We start from the raw sequence: 12,707 nt of genomic DNA on the forward strand, positions 1-12,707 counted from the left end.
ACTAACCATGAGTTATGGGTGAGCTTTTTTTTGGTTCCTAGTACCAGAGAGACATTCATACAACTGCAGCATTTTCCCTGCCCTTTTGCTAGCTTAAACCAGTTTTGAAGCCCAAGCATCAGCAAATGTAACTCATTTGGATGTGTGGTCCTTTCAAGAGAAAGTTGAGATACATTGAAGATGAGAGATGGTAAAGCTTTCAGCGTCTGAATGGATGAAGATATATTTATATATATATATATATTTACACATGCACACTCACATAAGAGAATTAAAGAATGTCTTATACTTAATGTATTTGGAAACATTAAGAATGAATAACTCTTCTCAGTATAAAACTATGCATCTGGGTACCACAGTCATATTTTATATCTGTCTTCTTTTAAAATAAACATGTTGTCTTTGAAAATTCAACTGCAATGATATTAAACATGAGGACCCTCCATTGCTGTGGAGGGTTCCTTCCCTCAGTCTGATTTAGAGGCTGCTTCTGTGATGTAGAACAGTATTTTTTGTTTCTCTCCCCCTGCATCAGCCAGTGTCTGGTTTTCAGGTCACGGACTGAGTAAACGTGGCTTAAGCACTCCTTGTTTTTCTTAAAAAATTTTTAAAAAATGTTTATTTGTATGTGTGTGTGTGAGAGAGAGAGAGAGAGAGAGAGAGAGCAAGCAAGCTGGAGAGGGGCAGAGAGAGAGGGAGAGACAGAATCTTAAGCAGGCTCCAGACTCTGAGCTGTCAGCACAGAGCCCGACATGGGGCTTGAAACCACAGACCACAAGATCATGACCTGACCCGAAGTTGCATGCTTAATTGACTGAGCTACCCAGGTGCCCCTTTAAGCACTCTTTTCTAAAGATGCCTAAGGGCTATGTGCTTGAGTAGAGTTGACCTTTTCCTATTTAGGGTCCTAAAAAATGACAAAGCTCTCACAAAGATTTCTTCGTTAGTGGTAGAAGTGAAAGATACTATTAAGTTAGTTTTTTATACTCCTATGTAGCACTTCCTCCCATGATAATAATCAGCAGTTATCGAAAGTAGTTACTTCAGTTCATTGTTTTTGGTGACATATTCTCCTTGCCTGGCCTCTTGCATACATCTAAAAGAATATATACTTCGACTGGGGATTTAGTTCAAGGAGTTAAATTCATAGAGAATATTAAAGAGCACACGGAACTCCAAAATGACTTTATTTGGCAAATCTGATTCCTCTCACCTGGAGAGCACAGAGGATTATGGGACTTCATTATTCAAGATCCAGTTTTCCCACTAAATAAATTGACCCTTGTCATCACCAAACTTGTATTAGATCCATCTATGACTGTTCATATTTTTTCCAGTGATTATGTGGGGTGATGAAAATACTTTCTCCTTTTGTAGATCACAGGATAGTAGTTACCAAAGGAGCCCTGCCAACCTGTCACTTTGGCCCCTGATACGACAAAGAAACCAGCAAAGATATCAAATGATCTTACTGCCATTGTTATTACCTGTCAGAGAGAATTGATCTCCTTGAGGGCAATAGGGCTCTTACAGAGAGAATTGAGTAAGTTAGTCAGGGATGACCCAGATTGGAACAAGCCCAAGTTTTATCAGGGCTCATCATGCTTCAGAGAGGGCTACCTGACACATCGAGGTCAAGGAGACTTTCATAGCTTGTAAGTTTCTACTGTGAACAGTTCCTATCTTATTCTCAGAAACTGATAGCTATAAAATTACTCTGTATTTTTTATTGACCCTACTAGATAACTTGACTTTCTTCCAAGATCTTGAACATGTAACAACTTTGATATTTTGTTAGGGTTTTCTCCTCTTAGTTGAGAAGAAGATTAGAAGTCTGTCAAGGCGGGGACTTACTGTTCTCCCTTGCTGAGCTCTTGGAAATGTTGGTTGAAACTGACTGTAACTATATTAAATCTGTAGAAAGAATTGATCCTGCAGGCCTCACCACCAACTTCTGTTTGTGCAGGTTGTCAAGTCGCTGGTCATAGCCTTGGTCTATACAGTCAGAGGCAATGGGCTTGCTGGTAACAGGAGTGGTACCTAATAAACTGTTCACTCTTAATTTCAACTTCACATTTTGAAATAAACTGATTTAGCATAGAGTAGTGGTTCCCAAAGTATGGTTCAGGACCAGCAGCATCAACACCACCTGGAAATGTGTTAGACATGCAAATACTTGAACCCCCACCCCAGACCTGTGGAATCAGAAAGTCAGGGATGTGGTTCAGGACACTCTGATGCATGCTGGAGTTTGACAGCCACAAACAGAGCATCTTGACATGACTATACATAGGAATGTTTTTCTCTTTCAGGCAGGTGAGCTTATGTGTGTAATTCAAGTTGTTTGTTGGGTGGTGATGACCTCAGAAAGTTTTAAATGCTAACTGGGCCCAAGGGAATTCATTACTGCATATTTACCTTTGGTAATCTGCCTTGCTACAAACTTTTCATTAGCATTCATTAAGGGAAACAGGGTTTTTGAGAACTGTTTGCTTTCAAGTACATTTGTATTCAAGAAGGAGCATAGTGCGATATGTTATTTTAGGTACACTCTGTTATGAAGGATTTTTGTTTTTAATATCTTCTAGAAAAAATTTTATAATTAGAAATAATATAGTTTTAAATGGTAATATTTGACTTTAAATTTTCTATAGAAGTAGTATTGTATAGTTGGAAAGGCATGACTTTGGAGTTAAAATTGCATGCCTTGAGTTATTATAAACCCTTCTTTGACTTTTTGTTTCTTACTTTGAAAAATAGAAGTCATAAATGACACTGGGAAATGTATTTCTTTTTTTTTTTTTTTTTTTTTTAACATTTATTTATTTTTGAGACAGAGAGAGACAGAGCATGAACGGGGGAGGGTCAGAGAGAGGGGGACACAGAATCTGAAACAGGCTCCAGGCTCCGAGCTGTCAGCACAGAGCCCGACGTGGGGCCCGAACCCACAGACCGCGAGATCATGACCTGAGCCGAAGTCGGCCTCTCAACCGACTGAGCCACCCAGGCGCCCCGGAAATGTATTTCATAAAGAGTAGCCATGATAGAAATGTTAGTACTTATTTTATAAGCAATGCTTGGTTTACCTTTCTTTCTTCCTTCCTTCCTTCCTTCCTTCCTTCCTTTCTGGGACAGCATGAGTGACTGTGAGCAGGGGAGAGGGGCAGAGAGAGAGAGAGAGAGAGAGAGAGAGAGAGAATCTTAAACAGACTCCATGCTTAGCACGGAGCCCGATGTGGGGCTCGATCCCAAGACCCTGGGATCACGACCTGAGCTGAAATCAAGAGTCGGATGCTCAACCGACTGAGCCACCCAGGCATCCCTATATTTATTTATTTCTAATCTTAATTGGTTTTGTGCATAATGATCTCTTGTAGATTTTAGAACTTTATTGGTTTTTTCAGCTTCTGTGGCTGAATGGAATATTGGATCATGTAGCATCACGCAGACCTAATGCTTAGGGCAACATTAGACATTTGTAGCTATTAATTATAAATTCTCCCTTCAAAAACTTTATTTAAAAAATTATAAATCAATACATCTTCATTGTGCCAAAGATAAGAAAGAAGAGTTCATCTTCTATTCCCTTTGTATTCTCACTATCGATAACCGATAGTCATAGCCCTGTGTAAATAATTCTATACTTTTATCCATGTTCTTGCAAATGTATGTGAACATACACACAGTTTGTGTTATTAAGTGAAGCAAACCAAGGCCAGGCCAATTGTGGAGTCAACAGTGCATTAAGAAATACAAGCTAGGTCTGTGGAGCTGCGGTATGCTAAGATAGCCCTTGATTCTCTAATCAAGGCTTGATAATCTAATCTGTAGACCCTCGTGTGCTGATGTGGCCCTTCTTCCAGCCTAAGAATTTGAAAAGGCAGTGGACTTCTGTTCCAGTATCTTGTGAACTGGCAGGTTCCACATTCCTCACAGCCGACAGCACTGCTAAACGGTCTTGTCTTCCTGAGGAACTAAGGAGGTGACAAGAGCTGCACCGGCTTATGTGCATCCTAGATCTATGTATACCTTTGCCTATTTTGGTAGGTGGTAACTAAAGTGAAACTTCAACTGTGCCCACGTTGTTATTCTTGCCATTCTTTGAATCCAGATCAGTCATTTTGGTCTGTACTTCATTCATGTTTATTAATTTTTGGTTTTGATCATTTATATTTGCAGGTCTCTGTTATTTCCTTTTTTTTTCTAACTATACACAATAGTCATTTGTTCAGGTCAATGGATGGATATATATAATTTTATTTTATTTAAAAAAAAATTTTTTTTTTTTAACGTTTATTTATTTTTGAGACAGAGAGAGACAGAGCATGAACAGGGGAGGAGCAGAGAGAGAGGGAGACACAGAATCTGAAACAGGCTGCAGGCTCTGAGCTGTCAGCACAGAGCCCGACGCGGGGCTCGAACTCACGGACCGTGAGATCATGACCTGAGCCGAAGTCGGACGCTTAACCGACCAAGCCACCCAGGCGCCCCTGGATATATATAATTTTAAATAAATGTGTAATATTCTGTAATGTGGATGTGTCCTAGTGTATGTATCGGCTCTTCCATAATTGAAGGACTCTCATGATATTTCCAAAACCGTTACTACAAAAAACAAACAAAACCCCCAAAACTACAGTATACATTCTTGTACGTATACCCATACCTATAGGTAAGACTCCCCAAAATGGAATTGCTGTGTCAATAGTTACATGTATTTTCAATTTTACTAGATATTGTTAAATTTTTTTTTTGGTGGAGGGGAGATTTTAAGCAATTCATTTCCCATTGCCAGAGGATTTGTTTCCCCGTATCCTCACCAGCACTGACTACAAGAGAACTTTCCTAAGCAAGAGAGAAGTTAACAATTTTGCCCAGCTAACAATAAGTGTTCTGAATTTTCTTCCAGTAAATTTACTATAATTTTTACATTTAAGTTTTAATCTACCTAGAGATTTTTTAAATCAAAAATTTATTAAAATATTTTGAAATAAAAATTTATTTTTAAATGAGGTAAAAAGGATTTTAGCTTTCTGGCTTTCAAGATGGATAACCATTTATTCAGGTGTGTTAAGTCACCATTTTCCCACTGATTTGAAATCCCACGTTTGCCATATATTATCTTTCTGTTTATACAAGGATCTACTTTTGGGCCCTCTGCGCTAATTTTGTCTTGCCATTATAACAACCACAATTTAGTGGCTTAGTCCATGCCACTCATAAACGCTAGTTTATGAGTATAGTTCTGTTGATGAAAAGTCCAGGTATGGTGAGACTTGGTTCTTTGCTCAGGTTCTCAAAGGCTGAAATTAGGATGTCATCCGAGCTGAGTTCTTAACTGAAAACCCAGGAAGAATCTACTTCCAACCTTACTCAGGTTGTTGGCAGACCTTGGTTCTTTGCAGTAGTAGGACCTATGTCTCCATTTTCTTGCTGGCCGTCACTGGAAGGCTGCTCTTAACCCCTAGAGACAACCAGCAGCCATCCTTTTGCATTGTATTTAATTTGCTAGATTTTTAGGAGTTTTTCCATCAATATTCCTAAGTAAAAGTGGTTTATAATTTTTTGTGGCAATTATAAAAAAGCTTGCACATGTTTTTAATATGTATAGATATTTATATTATGGTGATAAATGGTTATTCGCAGTGAAACTTTTTTATTTTTATTTTTATTTTTTTTTACCATATAATTGCCTTGCTGTGAAGGAGTGTTGCAAGTTGGGTGTATATAGCATGTAGTTCATGTTAATCTCATACCCGGTCCTTCTCTCCCAGTATTCACGTGTGTTAAGAATCTTGACCTTTAGGGGGTGCCTGGGTGGCTCAGTCGGTTAAGTGGCTGACGACTTCTGCTGAGGCTCAGGTCATGATCTCTGGGTTGGTGGATTTGAGCCCCCTGTGGGGCTCTGTGCTGACAGCTCGGAGCCTGGAGCCTGATTCAGATTCTGTGTCTCCCTCTCTCTCTCCTCTCCCTCCCCCACTCACACTCTACCTCTCTGTCTCTAAAAAATAAGTAAACATTAAAAAAAAACATCTTGACCTTTAGGATCTATGATCATATTAATTAATTTTTAAATTCTAGATAAATTGCTAATGTCCATTAGTGAAGGCAAAGTGTCCAGAGTCAGGTGTTTTTTGACATTGCATATTTGGGTAATGTTGGACTTCAAGTTTCCATGCTTAGCCTGGGAACATGCAGGCCTTTTCATATAGTTAATCTTTAATGGTATTTTTCCATCACTAACCAGCAGCAAGTTTGTTGTAACCCAAATTTTCACAAGTAGTAGTTTACTCCTAAAGTAAAAATGATGTTAGTCATGGAGACTTTAATAAAACCTAGGTAAATGTTGTTTTTTTTTTTCCTTTTAAACGAAATACTAAATCTCCCTACCTTTAGGGACAGTAGCTCACTCACAAGTCAAGTATCTAGATCTGAAAATTCTTTCTGTTTCTCAGTGATGATAATTGAACTTTTAGCCTTTGGTTCTTTGTGTGTGTGTGTGTATGTGTGTGTTTAATTTTGCTATTAATTCTGAAGGCAGTGTTTCAATCAGTGGCAGAGTATTAGGTCAAATAAAGCATGGGACCATTTTATGTATTAGCAGAACACCATGACAAATCAACTCTCTTTGGAGTGGGCTAAATCTTGGAATGATGAATGATGTTTTGAAAAATCGTAAAAATGCTTCATAGCACGTTGTTCTTTAGAGTTTTGTCTACTAGGTTGCTCTGTTTACCCCTGGGAACAGCTGAGAAGAAGGTATTGCTATCCTCACATGGTTGGTTGCCTGGGAAACTCTCCAATTAAATGAAATGCAAAGTTGCTAAAGCTGAGTGTGAGTTATATACAGTTTAAGAAATTAAATATAGATCAATAATTGGGTATAGTTGTTAATGTCAACACTGTGCATATAAATTCTCAATATTTATGAATAAATGCTATAATTGAGAGAACATTTTCCAGATAATCACTACATTTTTTTGCTTTACTTAGCTCTTAATTATGGTTCACACACCATTGTAAGGGCTTTACGTATATTAACTCACTTAATCCTCACAACAACCCTTTGATCAAGGTTAGCTGGCAAGTGAAGGTGCCAGGAATTGATGTCAGCGTCTGGCTTTGGAGTCTATGCTCTTAATCACTACTATACTGCTTACTGGTCTTATAAAGCCAGTAGGAAAGAAAACGATGATTTTCTGCAAGAGTCTTTCAGGCTTGGAGAAGCAGATTCCTTCTATTAATAAAGGTAGAAGGAATGCAGTAACAAACTGACTGCTTCTGTTTTCTCAAACTTAAATCTTATTACTCCTTCTAATGGAAGGAAAGCCAGGCTGAACCATGAAAGAGGAAATGGGGTGTTTTGTCTCCTTTCCCCATACTTCCTCGTTTCTATAAAATTCAATGATCAACAGTCATTTGTTGATCATCTAACTTTGGCCAAGCATTAGACTCTGTTGTGGAGTCTGGAAACAATTAGATGCCTTGCCTGACCTTGAAGAAAGAAGCTACCTGCTGCACCCTGAAACAAGTGGGGTGAATGAGCCAGGCTCAGCATTGTAATGGGAGCAGAGCAGGGAATGCCTTACTGTATCTCCTGTGTGGACCCTCCTCAGTTTCCCCCACTCCACGGTCAAACTAAAACAGTCAAAAGGATGAATAGGGGCTGGTGCAGTGAGTGGATGAAATGATTGACCAGCCCTCCAGAAAGCAGCATTTGCAGAGATATGAGGTATAACCTGTGCTTTGCAACCTCCCTGATAAGTCGTTTGGGTACTAGATTCCACATTCAGGGCTCCATTCTAGATTCTTTTAATCAGGATATCCAGGGAAGGGGCCTAGGGAACTGTTACGACAGAAGCTTGGGAAACCCCAAACAAGTGGAATACAGTTTGTTCGTGAACATAGTTTGAATTTTGGATAGAATGGTTGAGGATGAGATCGGGTGGTGTGGGGGTCATTTTATGTCATGCCTGTATTTTGTTAATGTTTGTTCTTCTATATGTATCCTACTTAGTGCTGGTTACTTGTCACGTATCTACAGGTGTATTGGACTGAGCATTTACTTAGAGTTGGACAACTTTGTTTAATTTGAAAAGCAATATATTGAAAGGTTGGATCTCAGCCCAATTTACAGGGTTTACAACCTTGATTCTGTATAACCTGAGAAATAGCCAAAGTGGAGAGTGAGAGTGGGGAATAGAATGAACAATGTTTGTCAACAGTATGCCCCATGATTCTTCATCGTGTCTCATTTTTTTCATTGGCAAGCTGAGGTGCAAAGGTTAATTACATAGGTCACATACCTAATAAGTTATACAACTGATATATGAGCTGGAGTCTATAGAGCAGGAAGAATTTGATTTGTCAAAAAGTGGTAAACATTGTGCTCATTCACTCGATTAAAATAGATGAACCAGAAAATGCAGGGTTAGGGTCAGGGGTTATAGTAAAAAGGCTTCTGACAGTTGTTATCATGTGAAAATATGTGCCCAATATTTTGTTGTTTTTTTTTTATTTAAGAGAAACTAAATATCAGTATTTTATGTGAATTTATATCTATTTGCAAAGGTTGGTCCTGTATCAGAAAACAAATTCTAGTAACGTGTTTACCGACACCATGATACAAGATACATCACTGGGTAGAATTTTGCTTAAAGGCCACTGGTTTGTGACCTCTAGATTAAATAATCTCTAAAGTCTAAGCTTTAAAATACTATGATTTATGCTGATTCTTAATGAGGTATGACTTACTCTGATTTGCTTTCCTTTTGATATCTTAAGTTTTGCTGTAGATTTATGTGAACTATTATTAATAACAACCTTCTTTAAGCAGTAATGTATTTTTAGCTTTGCTTGGATAGATAAAGAAAGATTAAAAGGCTACCTTCTCCTGGCCATGATAGGAAGTGTTGCCATCCCTGAACATTCTAGTTCGGCTGCTGTTTTCCCCTGCCTTTCTGCCATAACAGAAAGTAGGTCTGTTCACTTCTGTGTATACTTTCGACCCATTGTGGAGCCACATTCAATCATTGTCTTTCCAAAGTGTGTATAGCAACATATTAGTTAATCTCAAGATCAATTCAGTGCATCTTGACCAGTATTAAAATGGGAGAGAGACCAAACGAGAGTGAAAATAGAGTAGAATAGAACATGCATTGCAAGTAATAAGGATAAGAATTGTTTTATAACTTCTGTTTCAGCTGTGTTTGTATTTGTGTGTGTGGAGGTTCTAGGTTACATCACAGAACGTATTTCTCACCAGTCTGACAGTTGACAAATTTTGAAAATGCTCGAGCTGGAATGTCTAAGTAGATCCTTCGTCATTCTTGCTCGATATAAAGTGGTTTAAATTCTAAACTGGAAATTTGAAAGGATATTAACCACATCTTAATTACCTCTGCATCTGGTCTTTTTGCAATCCCACGAAGACGCCATTAGTGTCTCTGTCTTGTGTAGATCAGTCCTTTGATCCACTATTCACTCTTCAGGAGAGAATGGCAGTGTTGAGGGGAAGGCATTACAAGATGAGTCACCTGGCCTTGGAGAGAAGGACAGAGATTCAATGGCTGAGGAGGATGCTGGGGAGGGCAATAGGCAGCCCCAGTTCAGTCCTCACTAAAATTCCCTGGGATTGAGAACGGGGGAAGGGGAAAGACAATACATGAGTAGATAGAGCACCTAACGAAAGTGTCCTCATACCATTTATACCTTCAGCGGTTGGGTCATATGTTTGTTTGATACGGAAAAAATTGTAAATTTTACTATCCTTCCTGTTCTTTAAGACTTTCCAGAAGTTTATGAGGAGTGTTTCAGTGGGTGTCTATTTGTTTTGCCAGATCACCTACACCTCCTGGATCTCAGCACGTTTTGGACATGACTGAGTGTCTTCAGTGGGCCAGGTATCGCTGGCAGCGGCTGATGGGCAGCACACACAGGGACGACGACGAGAGGCCGTACAACTATTCCTCTCTGCTCGCCTGTGGGAGTGTGTCCTCTCACGCTCCCAAACTGGCAGCAAAGCACCGCGTTGTTGTCCCCCACCTTCGGCCCTTCAAGGATGAGTATGAAAAGTTCTCTGGTACCTACGTCAATAACCGAATACGAACAACAAAGTACACACTTCTAAATTTTGTGCCAAGAAACTTATTTGAACAATTTCACAGGTACTTTTATTCTCTTTTTGAAAAAGAAGATCTTACGTTCTTTGTCATTCTGGTTGATACAAGATTTTTCATTTCTATAACGTAGGTTACCTAAGCCTACGACTTGGGACATTTCCTTTGATGACTCTGGTAGAGTCTGTTGTGAAAAGATGACCCCTCACGTTTACACAGCGCTTTACAATTGGTAAAATGCTTTCTCTTGACCAGGGAAGATACTGTTGTGTTCATATTCTAGATTAGGAAACAAAGTTCGATGCTGGGGTTTACCCAACGTCATGCCAGTGATAAGGAGCAGACCAGGAGCCATAGCTCTGAGTCTTTTCACACTTGCTTCCATGTTCTTTCCATTAGATCAAGCTGCATTTTATTTTCACTTTTTCTTACTTGATTATAGGGGGAAATAGAGCTCTGAAGCAAATGCAGATATGAGATGTTACTAGGTGAAGCAACGACATAGTTCAGTTTAATATGTATTTATTGAAGCTCTCCTGTGAGTTTAGGCTTTGAAGGAAATGTCTAAATGGTGCTCCTTTCCTAATGGAGTTTGCCATTCAGCCGAGGAAACAGGAGGTGTATACAATGAAAAGACACAGTGGATGTGATGAGTGTTATAAAGTCCTACCAAGTAGGATGGAAGCCTCAAAATGAGCAATAGTAGAACAATAGAAGATGAAATGGCGTTGAAATTTAATTATGGAGAGTGGGTGAGATTTTCAAGGCAGAGGTGTCGGCAAAGCACATTTCAGATGCAGGAAGGAATAGGAGTAAAAGCAGAAAGGCAGTAGCATAGATTTAACTGAGGCCTGGAATGTGGACCCTTCTGCCTGACACCCTTAGAAGCAAATAAAGGCAGAGAGAACATTTAGGAAGATTCTGTATATACTCTGGTGAGTGGTAAGACCTGAGCTTAGAAAAATGCGGGAATGAAAAGAATGATCTATTACAGATATTATGGGTTAGATACGGAGAATTAAGTAAAAAGATGGTGTGAACATTTTGATCTGAGTTAACCAGAAGGATTAGCAGAAGACAGGAATGAAAAGAAAGTTGGTTTGATTATTTTGTTTTTATAAATGTTGAGTTTGAGATGCTAATGTGTGAATAGAGAGATTCTCAGCATTCATTATTCATTCCACACATATTCATTTTCATTATTCACTCTACTTTGGTTCCACATGCATTTATTGAACGGTGGGTATGTTTACAGTATAGATGTGAATTTGTTGAATTAATGGCTTTAAATGCTATGGGTGAGTCTATCTTTTATGAAGTTCATAATCTAGTACATGGATTGGACATTGGACATTGTACATTGATGGAGCTAGAATCTGGAACTTGAACAGAGTCCAGGGCCAGTGTTGTAAGTTTGGATGTAGTCCACATGGAAACAATAGAAGCCAAAAAAGTAGCAAAAAGGGTTAAGAAAGAAATTTTCAGAGCAGAAGGAGTTAGAGGCGAGGAAGGGAGAAATGTGGGGAAATTATTTTGAGAAGTTTAATGGTTAATGGAGAAAATTCATGGTAAAAACTCAAGGGGCTATGCAGGATTGAGATTTTAAGGAAATGAGCCACTTGAATTTACCTTAGGGACCAGTGGAGAAGTATTTGAATATGTAAAATAAAGGAGTGGAGGAAGTTCCTGAAAAAGTGAATTGTCCAAGAGCTGAGGTAGAAGGGTAGGTCTCCAGGGGAAAAGAAAACCCTCTCGGGCTTCTCTGTTTATTTTGAGCCTTGTTTGAATCTAATGTTCGGACTTGCAAAGTAACTTCTGAAGGCTAGAGAATTGGAGTTTTTAAAAATTTATTTCTACTATGCGTTAAACACTGAATTTCCTCTAAATTTCTAGAGCCTTTAAAATGAAAATAGTGTCTTCTGTTATGCTTTATATCATGTTTTACACAACCCAAGACTATCCTGCTCCAATATTCACTATTATGTATTTAATAAAAAATACCTCCTATTTATTGAAATAATGCCCTGAGCTGGATGTCTCCAGGAGTGACACATTGCTCAGATCCGTCAGGTTGTGCTAATTATCTATTCCGTAGCATCGAAAATGAAACAGTAGAAATTCGTCGGAAGGCACCCTGTGGTATTGTTGCCCCTCTTGCTTTAAACTTGCATGTGATTTGTTAACACCTGCTTGTGTGTGTTTGGATTTGCAGAGCTGCCAATTTATATTTCCTGTTTCTAGCTGTCTTGAACTGGGTGCCTTTGGTCGAAGCCTTCCAAAAGGAAATTACGATGCTGCCTTTGGTGGTAGTCCTTACGATTATTGCAATTAAAGATGGTTTGGAAGATTACCGAAAATACAAGATTGACAAACAGATCAATAATTTAGTAACTAAAGTTTACAGTAGGTAAGTGGAACAGGAGCTGTGCTAGGGAATACCCATGTCTTAGAAATGTTACTTTTTTCCCCCTTAGATGTGTTCCCCCTTAGAATGTTACTTTTTTCCCCCTTAGATGTGATCGGGACCCTTTTTGGTGATGGTGGTGGTGGTGATGTTTTCAGCTAATATTTGTTGAAGACCTTCAGTGA

At 38.8% G+C, this 12,707-nt stretch overlaps 1 protein-coding gene across 3 annotated transcripts in view; it reads left to right on the top strand.

Annotated features, from left to right (window-relative positions):
- ATP10D (ATPase phospholipid transporting 10D (putative)) overlaps positions 1 to 12,707 on the top strand; it is a 109,610-nt gene that overhangs the window by 17,434 nt on the left and 79,469 nt on the right. For 2 of the 3 annotated variants that reach the window (XM_078446141.2, XM_060655090.3), the window contains exons 2-3: positions 9,840 to 10,166; positions 12,331 to 12,525. In XM_078446141.2, the coding sequence (XP_078302267.2) occupies positions 9,840 to 10,166; positions 12,331 to 12,525 (522 nt within the window). Of the gene's footprint in view, positions 1 to 9,839; positions 10,167 to 12,330; positions 12,526 to 12,707 lie in introns of those variants that run through there. The other variant, XM_060655093.3, reaches the window with a different exon arrangement.

This window comes from Panthera onca, chromosome B1 (genome assembly GCF_046562875.1).
Source record: "Panthera onca isolate mPanOnc1 chromosome B1, mPanOnc1 haplotype 2, whole genome shotgun sequence".
Lineage (NCBI taxonomy): Eukaryota > Metazoa > Chordata > Mammalia > Carnivora > Felidae > Panthera > Panthera onca.